Source organism: Sus scrofa, chromosome 8, assembly GCF_000003025.6.
Source record: "Sus scrofa isolate TJ Tabasco breed Duroc chromosome 8, Sscrofa11.1, whole genome shotgun sequence".
In the NCBI taxonomy this organism is placed as follows: domain Eukaryota; kingdom Metazoa; phylum Chordata; class Mammalia; order Artiodactyla; family Suidae; genus Sus; species Sus scrofa.
The window spans coordinates 19,103,150-19,115,953 of NC_010450.4; the positions used below are offsets into that span (position 1 = coordinate 19,103,150).

Genomic DNA, 12,804 nt, shown 5'->3' on the forward strand with positions numbered 1-12,804 from the left:
TCTTTCTGCAACTATCTGACACACCACAGGTGGATGTGTAAGAGCCTTACACAGATTCTCTACCGAATTATTCTTTCCCTCCACGATGAATTCTCAAGAGTAGTTCAGAATGTATGTAGGGGACTATTGTTAAGGAAAACTACCTCATTAGAGTTAATTTTGAAAAGCGAAATAAATCCAATCCTTTTTTAAACGTACTTACCTGGCTCCAGAAACTTGTCTGGTAAAAAGCATGGAGCCAAGCTGAGTGACAGCTCTATCACAGTGTTTATCTAGCGTTTTAAGTGTCATGGCTGAAAAAGAAAAAAGCATTCCAGTGCTTCACCGGCACAAAACCACTCAAGAAAAAAACACTTAATCATAAAGGCATTACTTTTCAAAATTGTGTTAAAACACATAAACATCAAATTTGCCATCATACCCATTGTTAGGCATACAGTTCAGTGGTTTTAAATACATTCAACGATGGGACGACCATCACCACTACCCACCCCTCTCGCCATCCTTTCTGTCTTGTAAAACTGAAATTTGATAGGCATTAAACAATTACTCCCTATTCTCCCCTCTCCCTGGCAACCACCACCACACTCTGAATACTCCACGTATCTCATACAGGTGGAATCAAAGAGCATCTGTCTTCTTGTAACTGGCTTATTTCATGGAGACATCACTTTTTGTCCAGTGTCAAGTGGCACCATTTCACTTTAATGTACTTAGTAAATTATAGTAAGGATTACTATATATAGTAAGGATTACTATAACTAACATACTCAGAATTTCCATACAGCTCTTCCAAAGAGTGAATTTTCCAATAAATAAAGAGAACAGTGACATAATCAATATGGTAGCTGGTTCAACCATGTTCCTGGAACTCGTAAAGTGAGAATGTGGGATATATTTTCAGCACATATTTAAGACTTTAGTAAGATCAACTTCTGCATATGGAAAGGAAATTATCTGAGGTTCTGTGGGTAAACTCTATTCTAGTCATACAACCACTATTAGCTCCCATTTCCTGAGGACTGACTTACCACACCAGACACTTCACACATACAATCGCAACCATTTTTAACAACTTTGTATGTGCAGGACCATTCCCTCTCCTTACAGGGAAGAGGAAGCTGGAGGCCAGCACATGGCAGAACCGGAATTCAAACCACACCCCATCTCCTCCCATAGCATCTACGTAGACTATAAACCAACAAAGGACTGACTGGGGTGATGTTATTATCTATCAGTGGCCGAATAGTTTTCCAAGGAAGCCCATTCCTAAAAAAGGCTTCAGTTACAAATGATTATTTTCTTACTTTCCTCAGATATTCATAAAATATGAAATACATTATCTATCTTCACAGATTAAAAGGAGTGATTATGAAACTTCAATGTATAAATAAAAGTTAACATTCATATAATCCTGCTTAGTAGCTCTTGTACTACATGACAAAATGAAATTATACAGATTTCTCTAAATAATAATAGCATTAAAATTATAAGAATATCATCTTCCCTGGCACAAGAAATTCCAGTCATGTGAAGCAAAATGCCCTTTGTCATCAAATTGTTTCAAAAGAAAACTTTTTATAATTTTTTTTTTTTTGCATATTACATGCCTTGTTCTTATCAACTTGAAAAGTTGGCGTTTTCTAACCATGTTTTGTTGGCTACAGTAATTCAGTATTCCTGTCAAAATTGAAAAGTGCATAACTGAATGTGTTTGAATGTTATCCTTGCACAATTCTTTAAATTGAAAGACAAAATGTTTTACCTCACTGTTGGACATACATTCCAAACTTTTCAACTTTAGGAGAAAAAAAAAAAAATCATATGTTTTCCTGTATTATAAATTTTAGACTATTTCATATACATTGTATTAAAACTGCCATATCAATTTGAATGTATAGATTTTGCAAATGCTATGCTATATGTAATACCTAACTGTATCTGTAGTGTATATGTAATATATTTATGTCCAACAAATGTTTTAAATCTTAAAAAAAATTATAAGAATATCAAATAATAATAATAGCATTAAATTATAAGAATATCTTAATATCCAATGTTATGGTATTTTGTTAACACGTAGGCATTTTTAAATATTTATATAGAGTTCTTATTAGTGACTAATTTCTTTTGGTGAGAAGCAGGAGTTAAAAAAAAGTATTATTTTCCACATATTCATTATAACATTTAATAGAGATTTGAATCCTGGTGTATAGGTTTTATCTTAGAAATATATGAAAGCACTTATAAAGGCTAAGTAAATTTTTTAAACTTACAAATTAGAACTGTTAATGAACATCACTGTAACCAGAAAGAATTCATACTCTTTCTAGAAATACCAGCTTCCCACTGGGGATGGTTTCAGAAGTACTATTTTTTTTTTTTTTTAAGAAAAAAATTACCTAAAGATATGGGATTGTGAGGTGTATGCAACAGTCTTTCATTGTAGGCTTCTGATAGCTTCTTTAGTTGGTTGGACAAATATGAAAACATTTCCTGAAACAACAAAATGTTACATTTAAAGAAAATCAAATAAATACTCACTGCAACTTGCCAGATTTGGTAAGACAAACCTGAGTGGTATACAGTCTATGCTGTAAATTAACTCATCCATATGCCCTAGGAGCAATTCTTTCCTTTGCTACAATATAGTAAGATATAAAGCTGCCAGAATTATCAGAAACCAGAGGATTTAAAGGTAAAGAACCAGCACATTTCCTGCTTGGGGAGCTATCATGTATCTATCACAAACCCATTCTCTTTTCAGAACCTCCAGGGCTACCACTCTAGTCCAAGCAGCCATCAACCTCTTCCCTGGACCACAGCAATAGATTCTAAATGACTTCTCTGCCCACTTTCCCGCCCCTCACAATCTGTTCTCCAGACAGAGGGCAGAGTGGTCTTTCAAAACCATAAATCAGATCATGTCCTTCCCAACAACTTCCTCCTCCTGTAAGTACTAAAGAAACCCCAAACTCTTCATCTATAAACCCCCACATGATCCAGCCCAGCCAACACACCCAACTCAGCAACTGGCATTCTCTTCCCTTCCTCCACGCCAGCCACATCAGCCTCCTTTCCAATCCCTGAACATGTCAAAACCTTTGTGCCTGCTTCCCTGGACTTGGAAAGCCCTTCTCCCAGATCATCCCATGAGTGGTCCCTTTTGTCTCAGTCTAAGGAGACCTTTCTTCACTACTGCCCTAATTAAAGTAGCTCTCTGACTCTCCCAACTTCATTACCTATTTTGGTTCCTTCACGACACTTATTACAGTCTAAAATGACCTTTTATTTGCTTAAATAAACATTACCTATGACTACCTACAGAATGGAAAAACTCCTTGAAAGCAGGGGCTTTATGTGTTCTTCACCACTGTTTTCCCAACACCAAGAAAAATGTGCCAGGCTTTTAGTGTGTAAGTGACTTAGGGAAGAAGTAGTTTAAAAATGTATTTATTTCCTTTAAATACTATAAACTTAAAATTAACAATTCCCTCAACTCCATTAAAATAATACAGCAACTAAAAATTGTATTCCTACTCTGAAAAATGCTGTATATCTAATAGTAAAAAAAAACCCACACATTTTACAGATATAACATCTCATGTGCACATGCACATGTATGTGCGAATTTAATGAAACTACAAATAAATATTAAGTTGGCAACTGTTTGACCTAAAATTACACTTTCTTCTCCTAGTAAGCACTTTAAAAAGTGCTGAAATGAAAAATCTCCCCAAGTAAGTCTGCAGATGAACAAACCCATCTGCACTGACCTCCTCCAGCCACAGTCAAAATACATAAACTCTAATGATGCACTAAAGAGCCAAGGGCCAAAAGAGTACCCACGTGGAGACAAGATGAAATGATACTTCAGCTTCAAAGGCCGCATAAGCAGCTTCAGTTTTCTCTAAAGTAAGAATTGGATGGTCTGATCCCACACTGGGACCCAGAGTAGCTTTTTCATGTCCAAAGCACGTGGTAGATGACTAACTCCATCTTTTGTTAGGTAGAGATTAAAAGTAGGGGAAAATTCCTACCAGGTTGATGAATTATTAATGAGTCTCCTTAAGACCACAAACATTTTCATCCCTGTCAACACAGTACATTCTATATCATGACCTAAAAACCCTCTATACGCAGTCATTCTAAAATTCGGGGGGTATTTTATAAGGTCAATTTTCAGCATGCAGAATTATGAAATCTTAGGTCACTAAAATATACTGATTCTTCTTATATTCAAAAAGTTAACCACATTTATTATACCCAACAAAACTATAGGTAAATGTACTATTACATGAAATGTCTTTTGTCATTAAAAAAAAGTGTACAGAAATGTTTAAGGAGGCCAGTGTTATCACCGTTTGCAGAAACAAAAAAAAGAGTAGGTATCTTTTCCTGGACATGTAAAGATTTCCTGTCCCCTCTTTCTTAAACTAACATTCTGACGTTAACTTCAGAAGGTGAAACAGTAAGATAATCAAATGAAATTTTAACAGTTTCCTGCGACTGGAACAATTCAGAGTCTTTGCAGTACCATACTACAGTGTTAATGAAGAACAGAATTTCTAGGCTTCATTTATACATTTTCATCTACTGTAGAGTAACTAGGTCACTAATTTAAATTCTCTGTGTTGTTTAAAAAAGAAAAAAAGAGTCACGTTAGTTATTAATTTTGTTGATTCTTCGTCATTATATAATACACCAAATTAATCTGCATCTGTCTAATTCTCCCTTACTCTCAAATTCAACCTCTCATAATCAGAAACAAATCTGATACCCAGAAAATGCCTTTTACAGACTCTTTTGCCGCCCCCCCCGCCCCCCGTAACAACAAAAAACTTATTTCAATCGTGAGGGCCATTTTAAAATATTATTTTATATAGTATGTCTGCCACAGTAATCACCAATGTAGTCATACTTGCAGAGCAAGAGGAATCTGATGAGGAGTTAATTCCTCCTTAATTTGTACTTAGCTATTTCTGAGAAAGAAAAAGAAAAGTTTCCTTAGTAACACCCCAGAAGGTGCTTTTAAATTTACTAATGCATATGTGGCTATTAAAAAACAGATTTTCCTAATGTTCAATTTCTAATACTTTAACAAATAAGCTCTAACCAGTTCCATCAATCACTTGTAATGCCACTAGAATTGTAGCTACCATTAGGACTATAAACATAACTAAAGTAATTAAATCACATATCACTAGTATGGAAGTAATTAAACAAAAAAGAATATATATTTGCGAGTCAAGTTTACATCTACCTGCACATATTTTAGTACCACTACTCTATATAAAAGGTTATGAGAGGTAATCCAATGAGCAAAGAAGCTTAAAATATATCAAAGCGCAATGTACTGAATCCTATGGTATCTCACATATTAAGGTCCTAGATGTTCTCCCATTAATATCACTGAATTTTAAAAATACTGTTTAAGAGACTGTACCATTATTCCCTACACTAATACTTAGCTAAGCAGTTTTTTAATCTGATATATTAAAGGTACTTCAGAACCTGCACTATTTTTTTTCACTACAGTTAAATCTATAACTGACATTTATTATAAAATACTTCTGTAAAGGGAGAAATTTATAAGCACCCCAAGCAAATGTATATAGAAAGGTCTTACTTAAAAGAAATGAAATATTATTGATTTTCTATGTCTTTTGTGCTGTATTTAACTTAATTTTAAAAGACTCTTCGCTAGAGATAAACTGAACTCCATACCTGAATGCTAATGTCAGCTGTATTTCTAGAATGAAAATACAAAACTTTACACCGTAGTTCAAGATGTTAATGGAAGAGAAGTTGAATATTAAGCATTATCTATCATACGGCCTTTTGCAAATTGATTTGCTGTCGTGAGAAGCCCAACATCCAGCCTATCCCTTCCCGTAACCCAAAGATGTGCATAATTCACTAAATTTTAAAGAAAGGGGTCTTATGTAATCATGTCTTTTGAAACACACTGTTTCAAGTTTCAGGATAAAAGAGAACTTCATATATTATTATGACATGTCTCACAGGGTGAGTAACAAACCAAAAAGGAAACATAACAAGTAGTCTCTGGTATTTCAGTAACATGTAAGGATGGATGGACAACGGACTGTAATGTATGCATCTACACACAGGGATGTCCCCATGTGAAGATAATAGCACTAAATATGAGCTGCTGCTACCTAGGATGTGACTAGCCCAAAGGATCCAGGCATACTCCCTGCCTCACAGGCTAAAGCACTGCTTTCAAACTCTTTTGCAGAGGCCCCATAATCTAGGCTTGAAATCTGACGCTTTTGTTGAGATTTAACGACTCTACTTTTAGGGCTGCAAATTTACTAAGTTTCCAAACTTAGTCTTGTTACAGGACATCGTATAAAATTATGTCTGATGTTCTCCAAGTTTCAGCTAACAGATTCCACCCACTAAAGCAACCATTCTGCTATCATTCCTCTTCTGCACTTGTCCAATTCAGCAGATATTTGCAACAGTGAATGATTATCTGCCTGTCCTGTTCAGCAGCAGAGCACTCTTCTTAAAGTAAAGCTAACCAGAATTATAATGGTCTCCTCTGGAATCAAACCTGAAGTGAGGATGACCATCTGAGACTGATCTTTCTTTTTGCATAGAGCAACTCAAAGAAACAGTTTCTTTAGTTTTCACCACTCTTCTTAAAGGCCTCTTCCATTAAACTTCACATCACTTCTCCCCTCCATGAAGCAAGATGCACTGAACAGGAAGGGGCTAAGGCCAAAGTTCAAGTCGCACACAGAGTTCCATTCTCTTTGATCCTTTCACCCTTCAAAAAAGGCTTGAGAAGGAATGGCTTCCAGCTGAGTTCTTGTCTGCCTCTACTGTGAAAAAGATAAAGCCTTTGTGGAAGAGATATAGCTAGATGAAATAACCTCTAAAAATATCATTGTGGTGAATAAGGGCAGAGAATAAAAAAAAAAAAATCCTAAGTTTTCTTTTAACACTCCTTTTTTAGTACGCAATAACACCAAAAATATAAAAAGGAGCTCTCGGTGATGGTATATAAATAGCTCTGGCTGGAGCAAAATAGCTTTGCCTCAGCTTCTCCAGAGCTGAACCAATAAACTATCACGATTAAATTTTCACAGTTCAAAAGCAAGTCCATTTAAACAAAAGAGGCCCTTACTTCTGCAACAAATCCAATAAAAAAACAATATTTATGCTACATATATGCAATTATGGTTTATGGAGGACATCCACATTTTTCAACAAAAAGACTTGCCTGTTGAGTGAAGTTGTTAAAAAGCAAACTTCTATTCTCTTCCAACGATAGAGTTCTCAAACGAGCATTTTTATACTTTGAGGATTACTACTGTAGACAGTCTCTGTTCTAAGTAAATTCTATACAAAGAATTATTAAATTAAACCAGTGAAGACACTGGAGCCTTTGCAGTCTGACATACCTCCACTAGGTAAGACTGGAGGTCATGGCATTATCATTTTTATGGCTCAAATGCCCAGCACAGAGCAGGGAAACACTTCCTCAACCGTGGATACGTAACTGGAAGCAATGGGAAGAGGGGTATGACAGAGGCTTTAGCATCACACAGACTTGGGTTTCAGTGGCAGTTCTGGCATTTATAGGCGTTCCTTGGATAAGTACTTAACTTCTCCCAGCCTCAGTTTCATCTGTAAAATGGGGATGATACCTACTTCATAAACTTGCTCTGAGCAGTACATGAAATAATGAATATAATGAACCTAGCAGAGTTTGTGGCACACAACAGACATTCATAAAAATACTAGTTTACTACAAGAGTTTTCAGGTTAAATAACATTAGCCAGCAGGGCTCCTATAGGAATATGATAATACCTTGCAGCTATAATCCTATTCTTGTCCGGTGCCCAGTTTATTCCATGATACACTATCTAGATAAAAGGAAAAGAACAAAGTTCTGAATGATACACAGCGAGTTACTTCCTGACATCTGAGATAGAATCAACCAATTCATAAAACTAGAACATAAAATTTCTCCTACAAAATATTTCCCAATGATTAATAATGAACAAAGTCCCTGTAAAAAGCAGAGCTGGGCTGCCTACAGATCCATTCACCAGCTGAGCTACATGTTCCCGCAGCTTGTTCTCAAAACAGGCGGATTTTCACTCACACTAAGCACAATGCACGCAAGCATGGGCCTTGGCATCATCTAAAAGTAGCTGAAAATGTTTAAGTCAAACCCTAAACATCACAAACAGAAGAACTATCACATAAAAGAAATTCTCAGATTCCAAAAAGATGACAGAACACCCCTAAAAACAACAATTCCAAAACCCTTAGGGGGTAAGAAAAGTACTTCTGGAAGAGGAGTATTTGTCAAGGAGAAAGCTCTACTCCCAGAAGTCCAGTACCTGTCACATACAACACGTAATCACCATCTCCACTACTTCTTTTCACAAGTTTTCAACTACATCCATATAGAGAAATGCTTTTATAAGAACATCTAATTCATAATGGAAGTCAGTATCAAAATGTTATGTGCTTTCTAATTTTACAGAAATTTATTTTGTTTAAAACGAGAAAAGAGTGTACAACAGTGGACCTTTGTACTCCTAAATGCCCCACGTTGGTTCGTTCTACAAATAGGTAATGCTTATCTGCCACATACCAAGCAAAGGATGCTAGGAAGAGAGGGATCAATGGGCAAACAAACTCCGAGGTGGATGCTAATCTATTAGATTACCCCAAATCAAAGACCAAGTTTCATTTCAGACATCTGATGGTAATATTTTAGGGGTGTGCATTCAGACAATCAGTTTAATATGATAATTAAGTTAACTATAAAGTCACCCATGACATATCATTTTATTTCAGCTAATATTTAATATTATGAGCTATTATTATTTACAGTTCCAATTCAAGAAAACAGGAAATACCAAGTAGTATGCTTACTTAATAGCCTAACAACAGCATATAAAATTTTTTGAAGTTTCTATCTATATAATAAAGTATACTTTTAAAACGTCTGACTTAGGAGTTCCCGTCGTGGCTCAGTGGTTAACGAATCCGACTAGGAACCATGAGGTTGTGGGTTCTATCCCTGGCCTTGCTCAGTGGGTTAAGGATCCGGCGTTGCTGTGAGCTGTGCTGTAGGCTGCAGACACGGCTCAGATCCCACGTTGCTGTGGCTCTGGCGCAGGCCGGTGGCTACAGCTTCAATTAGACCCCTAGCCTGGGAACCTCTATATGCCGTGGGAGCAGCCCTAGAAAAGACAAAAAAATAAATAAAATAAAAATAAATAAAACATCTGACTTAAAACTTTGTGTAACAGTCTTATTGTCTGAGCTATTACATATTCCATTTAGCTTAAAAATGAAATGTTAATGATACAAATGAACCTGTTTACAAAACAGAAACAGATTCACAGACATAGAGAACAAAATGTGGTTGCATACGGGGAAGGCTTTGGGGGAGAGACGGAGTGGGAGGTTGAGGTTAGCAGATGTAAACTATTACACATATCGGGGATAATCACAAGATCCTACTGTATAGCACAGAAAACTATATTCAATGTCCTATGAAAAACCATACTGAAAAGAATATTTTTAAAAAGAGTTTATATATATGCATAACTGAATCACTTTGCTGTAAAGCAGAAATTACTACAACATTGTAAATCAACAATACTTCAATTGAAGTAAAATAAATAAAGGGGTAAATTGTTAAAAATATTAAAAATTTAAAAATTTAAATGAGGAAGTTCCCTTGTGGTACAATGGGTTAATGATCCTGTGTGGCTGTGAGCTGTGGTGTAGGTCCTAGACGTGGCTTGGATCTGGCGTTGCTGTGGCTGTGGTGCCAGCCAGGAGCTATAGCTCTGATTTGACCCTTAGCCTGGGAACTTCCATATGCCACAGGCATGGCCCTTAAAAAAAAAAAAAAAAAAAAGAAATCTAGTTTAAAACAAAAAAGGTAATTTATTGGTTCATCTAACAGCCATGACAGCCAGGTCTACAGGCAGGTAAGGCGGGATCCCAGAGAATCGAATGACTCTTAGTTCTGTTCTCCCTCTTCCATTCTCTACTCTCGAGAAGGCTTTCTTGCCATGGCCAGAAATATGGAAGCCGAGAGTCACAAGATTACATTCCTTACAGTTTACTGTCTGCAAAGCAACAGACACAACATCACAGTATCTTCCAGTAGATCAATTAAATCTACTGGAAGGATTCTATCTCCACATATCCACCTGCAACCAGGCTAACCAGATCATACGCCCATCCCATGAGAGAGGAAGAAGGGACGTGGTGAGTGACATCTGATCAGGACCACCTAGAGTCAGGGAGAGGAGTTTCCCAACAACAGTGATTCTGCACAGGCAAAAAGTATATATATCCTCTCTAAAACATAACTGAGCTTTGGCCAAAGCAACAAAACATACTCATTGCTTTTGCCTCCTCTGGATATTAGTAGACCTAGGTCTTCACATTTATAGCTATTTAAGATAGTGATACAGCTACCAGGCTATTATTTATCTCTACACACACACACACACACACACACACACACACGCACACAGAGTACAGTTTAGAGGTCTGAAGATACAGGATCAGACGCCCAACTGCCTAGGTTTAAATCCATGTCCCACAATTTGCCTCATACGTGTTACTTCTCTGTCCCTATGTTTCCTATAAAAATGAGGATAACACCTTAGAGGGTTGCTGTGAGGATTAAATGAACACATGACAATGTGCTTCAGAAAAGTCTGCCACAAAGTCCATGCTCAGTATTAGGGGTTATCACTTCTATATGAAATATGAGATTAAATAGAGATACACAAGTGTATCTACACACATAAGGTATTTATGAAGACACACAAGCCTTACACTCAAAGACTATGTTACGAATAATTTTACACGAAACTTTTCTACCCAGTGCTGCTTCCTCTACTCGGGCTATCAGCGGCCCCGGGCACGCTCCCCTTCTTGATACACTTCCTTCACTTGGCTTCCAGGACTCCATGCCTTGGCTTTCCCTCCTTCTCAAACTCCTCTGCTGGTCCCTTTCCTTCTCCCAGGCCTCCTAGTGTTGGAGTGCCCAGAGCTCAGTCCTTGCCCTTCTTCTGTGTTTAGACTCACTCCCTTAGTGAGCTAGTCTCTCACCCAAATAATTCCCCCAATGTTTTATCTCCAGCTGAGCTCTCATTCTTAACACCAGACTCCTATCCCACTCTGTACTTGACATCTCTCTCTAGATGTCAGAGGACATTCCAAATTCAACTTTAGCTGAAAGTGAACTCTTGGCCTTCCCCCCAGACCCACGGGCTTCCCAATCTCAGTTGATGGGTCCTTCATTCTTCCAAATGTTCAGGTCAAACATCTCAGAGTTATTCTTGAAGTCTCTCTTTCATCACCTCCACTGGTGCATTTAAATCTAAGTCAACATCCCTTCTTGATTACTGTAAAACCTGAGCCCCCAATTTATTCTTAACATGGCAACCAGAGGGATCCTTCAAAATACAAGTCAGATCATGTCAGATCTCTATTTAAAACCCTCCAATGACTGTTTTACTCAGAAGAGGAGACAAAGACCTTACATGGCCCAGAGAGCTCTGCGTGGTCAGCCCCAGCCCCATCACCACCCCGACCTCAGCTCCCACAAGTTTTCTCCTCCTTGATCACGTCGCTCCAACCGTATTGGCCTCTTCACTGATCCGCAAACACACCAAGGCTGCCCTAATTCCTTGTTCTGGCTTTTTGCCTAAAACACTCCTCTCCATCACACACGTAAACTCCCTCAAACTTCTCAACTCAACTGTCACCTTCTCAGTGAAGCCTGCCCTAACCACTGTATTTAAAAAATCAGGTCCCACCACCTACACCACCGCCACATCACCCCCAACCCCCTCATTTTACTCTCTTCTTTTTTCCATAGTACTCTCACCCGTATAATTTATGTCTTAAGCAAACTTGTAATTTAAGTTTTATGTTATTTGTTTATTGCTGTTTTTCTCTATACGAAAACGCAAGCTCCATAAAAGCAGGTATTTTGTCTACTCTATCGACAGCTATATCAATTTATGTGCCTGACATAATATATACTCAATAAATATTTAGTGAAGTAAGTATTTACTGGATGTATCTCAATTTTATCTACTTTAAATTTCACAGAAAAGACCATGCTACTTTATATGGCCTTATCTTTGCTCAGACTGGGGGGTCAAGACAGCTTGATAGGGGTGGAAATGGATATAAGGTACCATGAAATTGGAGAGACCATCACCTTGAAAATTTCAAACTTAAAAAATGTGTGTACATATATAACTGAATCACCTTGTACAGCACAAATTATCACAACACTGTAAATCAACTATACTTCAATACAACTGTAAAAAACGAAAAAAAAATTATAAATTACCCATATGATTCCTGCTGGATTACTAAATTACAGGCCAATTCCTATGATTATAATGCCCACAGGCCAGGAAGCCCAGCTGTTTTATTTTATGAAATTTATAAAATCTTTTAGAACTACAAGTGGCTGGAGATATTGCTTCTTTCACAAATGAGGAAATAAAATCTGTGAATTCAAGTACCTTTCCATAGTGAAAAACTAGTTACAGAAGAGCTAAGACCCACTGGCACCCGATTCGACTAAACTCTCATATAACAGAAGATGGTTTTCCTCATCTATGAACAGTCTTCATCTGTCATACGGAGGAGCCTTGGAAGATTTGCTGAGGTCTTCTCCTGGCTACAACAAGATGATCACTTTTTGCAGTTTATTACATTGGAGTTTTATTCTAATTATTTACACTTTGTCAGGTTTCTTGATG

General features: G+C 37.2%; 1 protein-coding gene across 3 annotated transcripts in view; it reads right to left on the reverse strand.

The window, feature by feature from the left end:
- SEPSECS (Sep (O-phosphoserine) tRNA:Sec (selenocysteine) tRNA synthase) overlaps positions 1-12,804 on the reverse strand; it is a 64,459-nt gene that overhangs the window by 5,362 nt on the left and 46,293 nt on the right. For all 3 annotated transcript variants that reach the window (XM_013978560.2, XM_005666559.3, XM_003356876.4), the window contains exons 9-10: positions 2,403-2,496; positions 203-293 (exon numbers count right to left, since the gene is read on the reverse strand). In XM_013978560.2, coding sequence (XP_013834014.1) covers positions 203-293; positions 2,403-2,496 — 185 coding nt within the window. The remainder of the gene's footprint in view (positions 1-202; positions 294-2,402; positions 2,497-12,804) is intronic.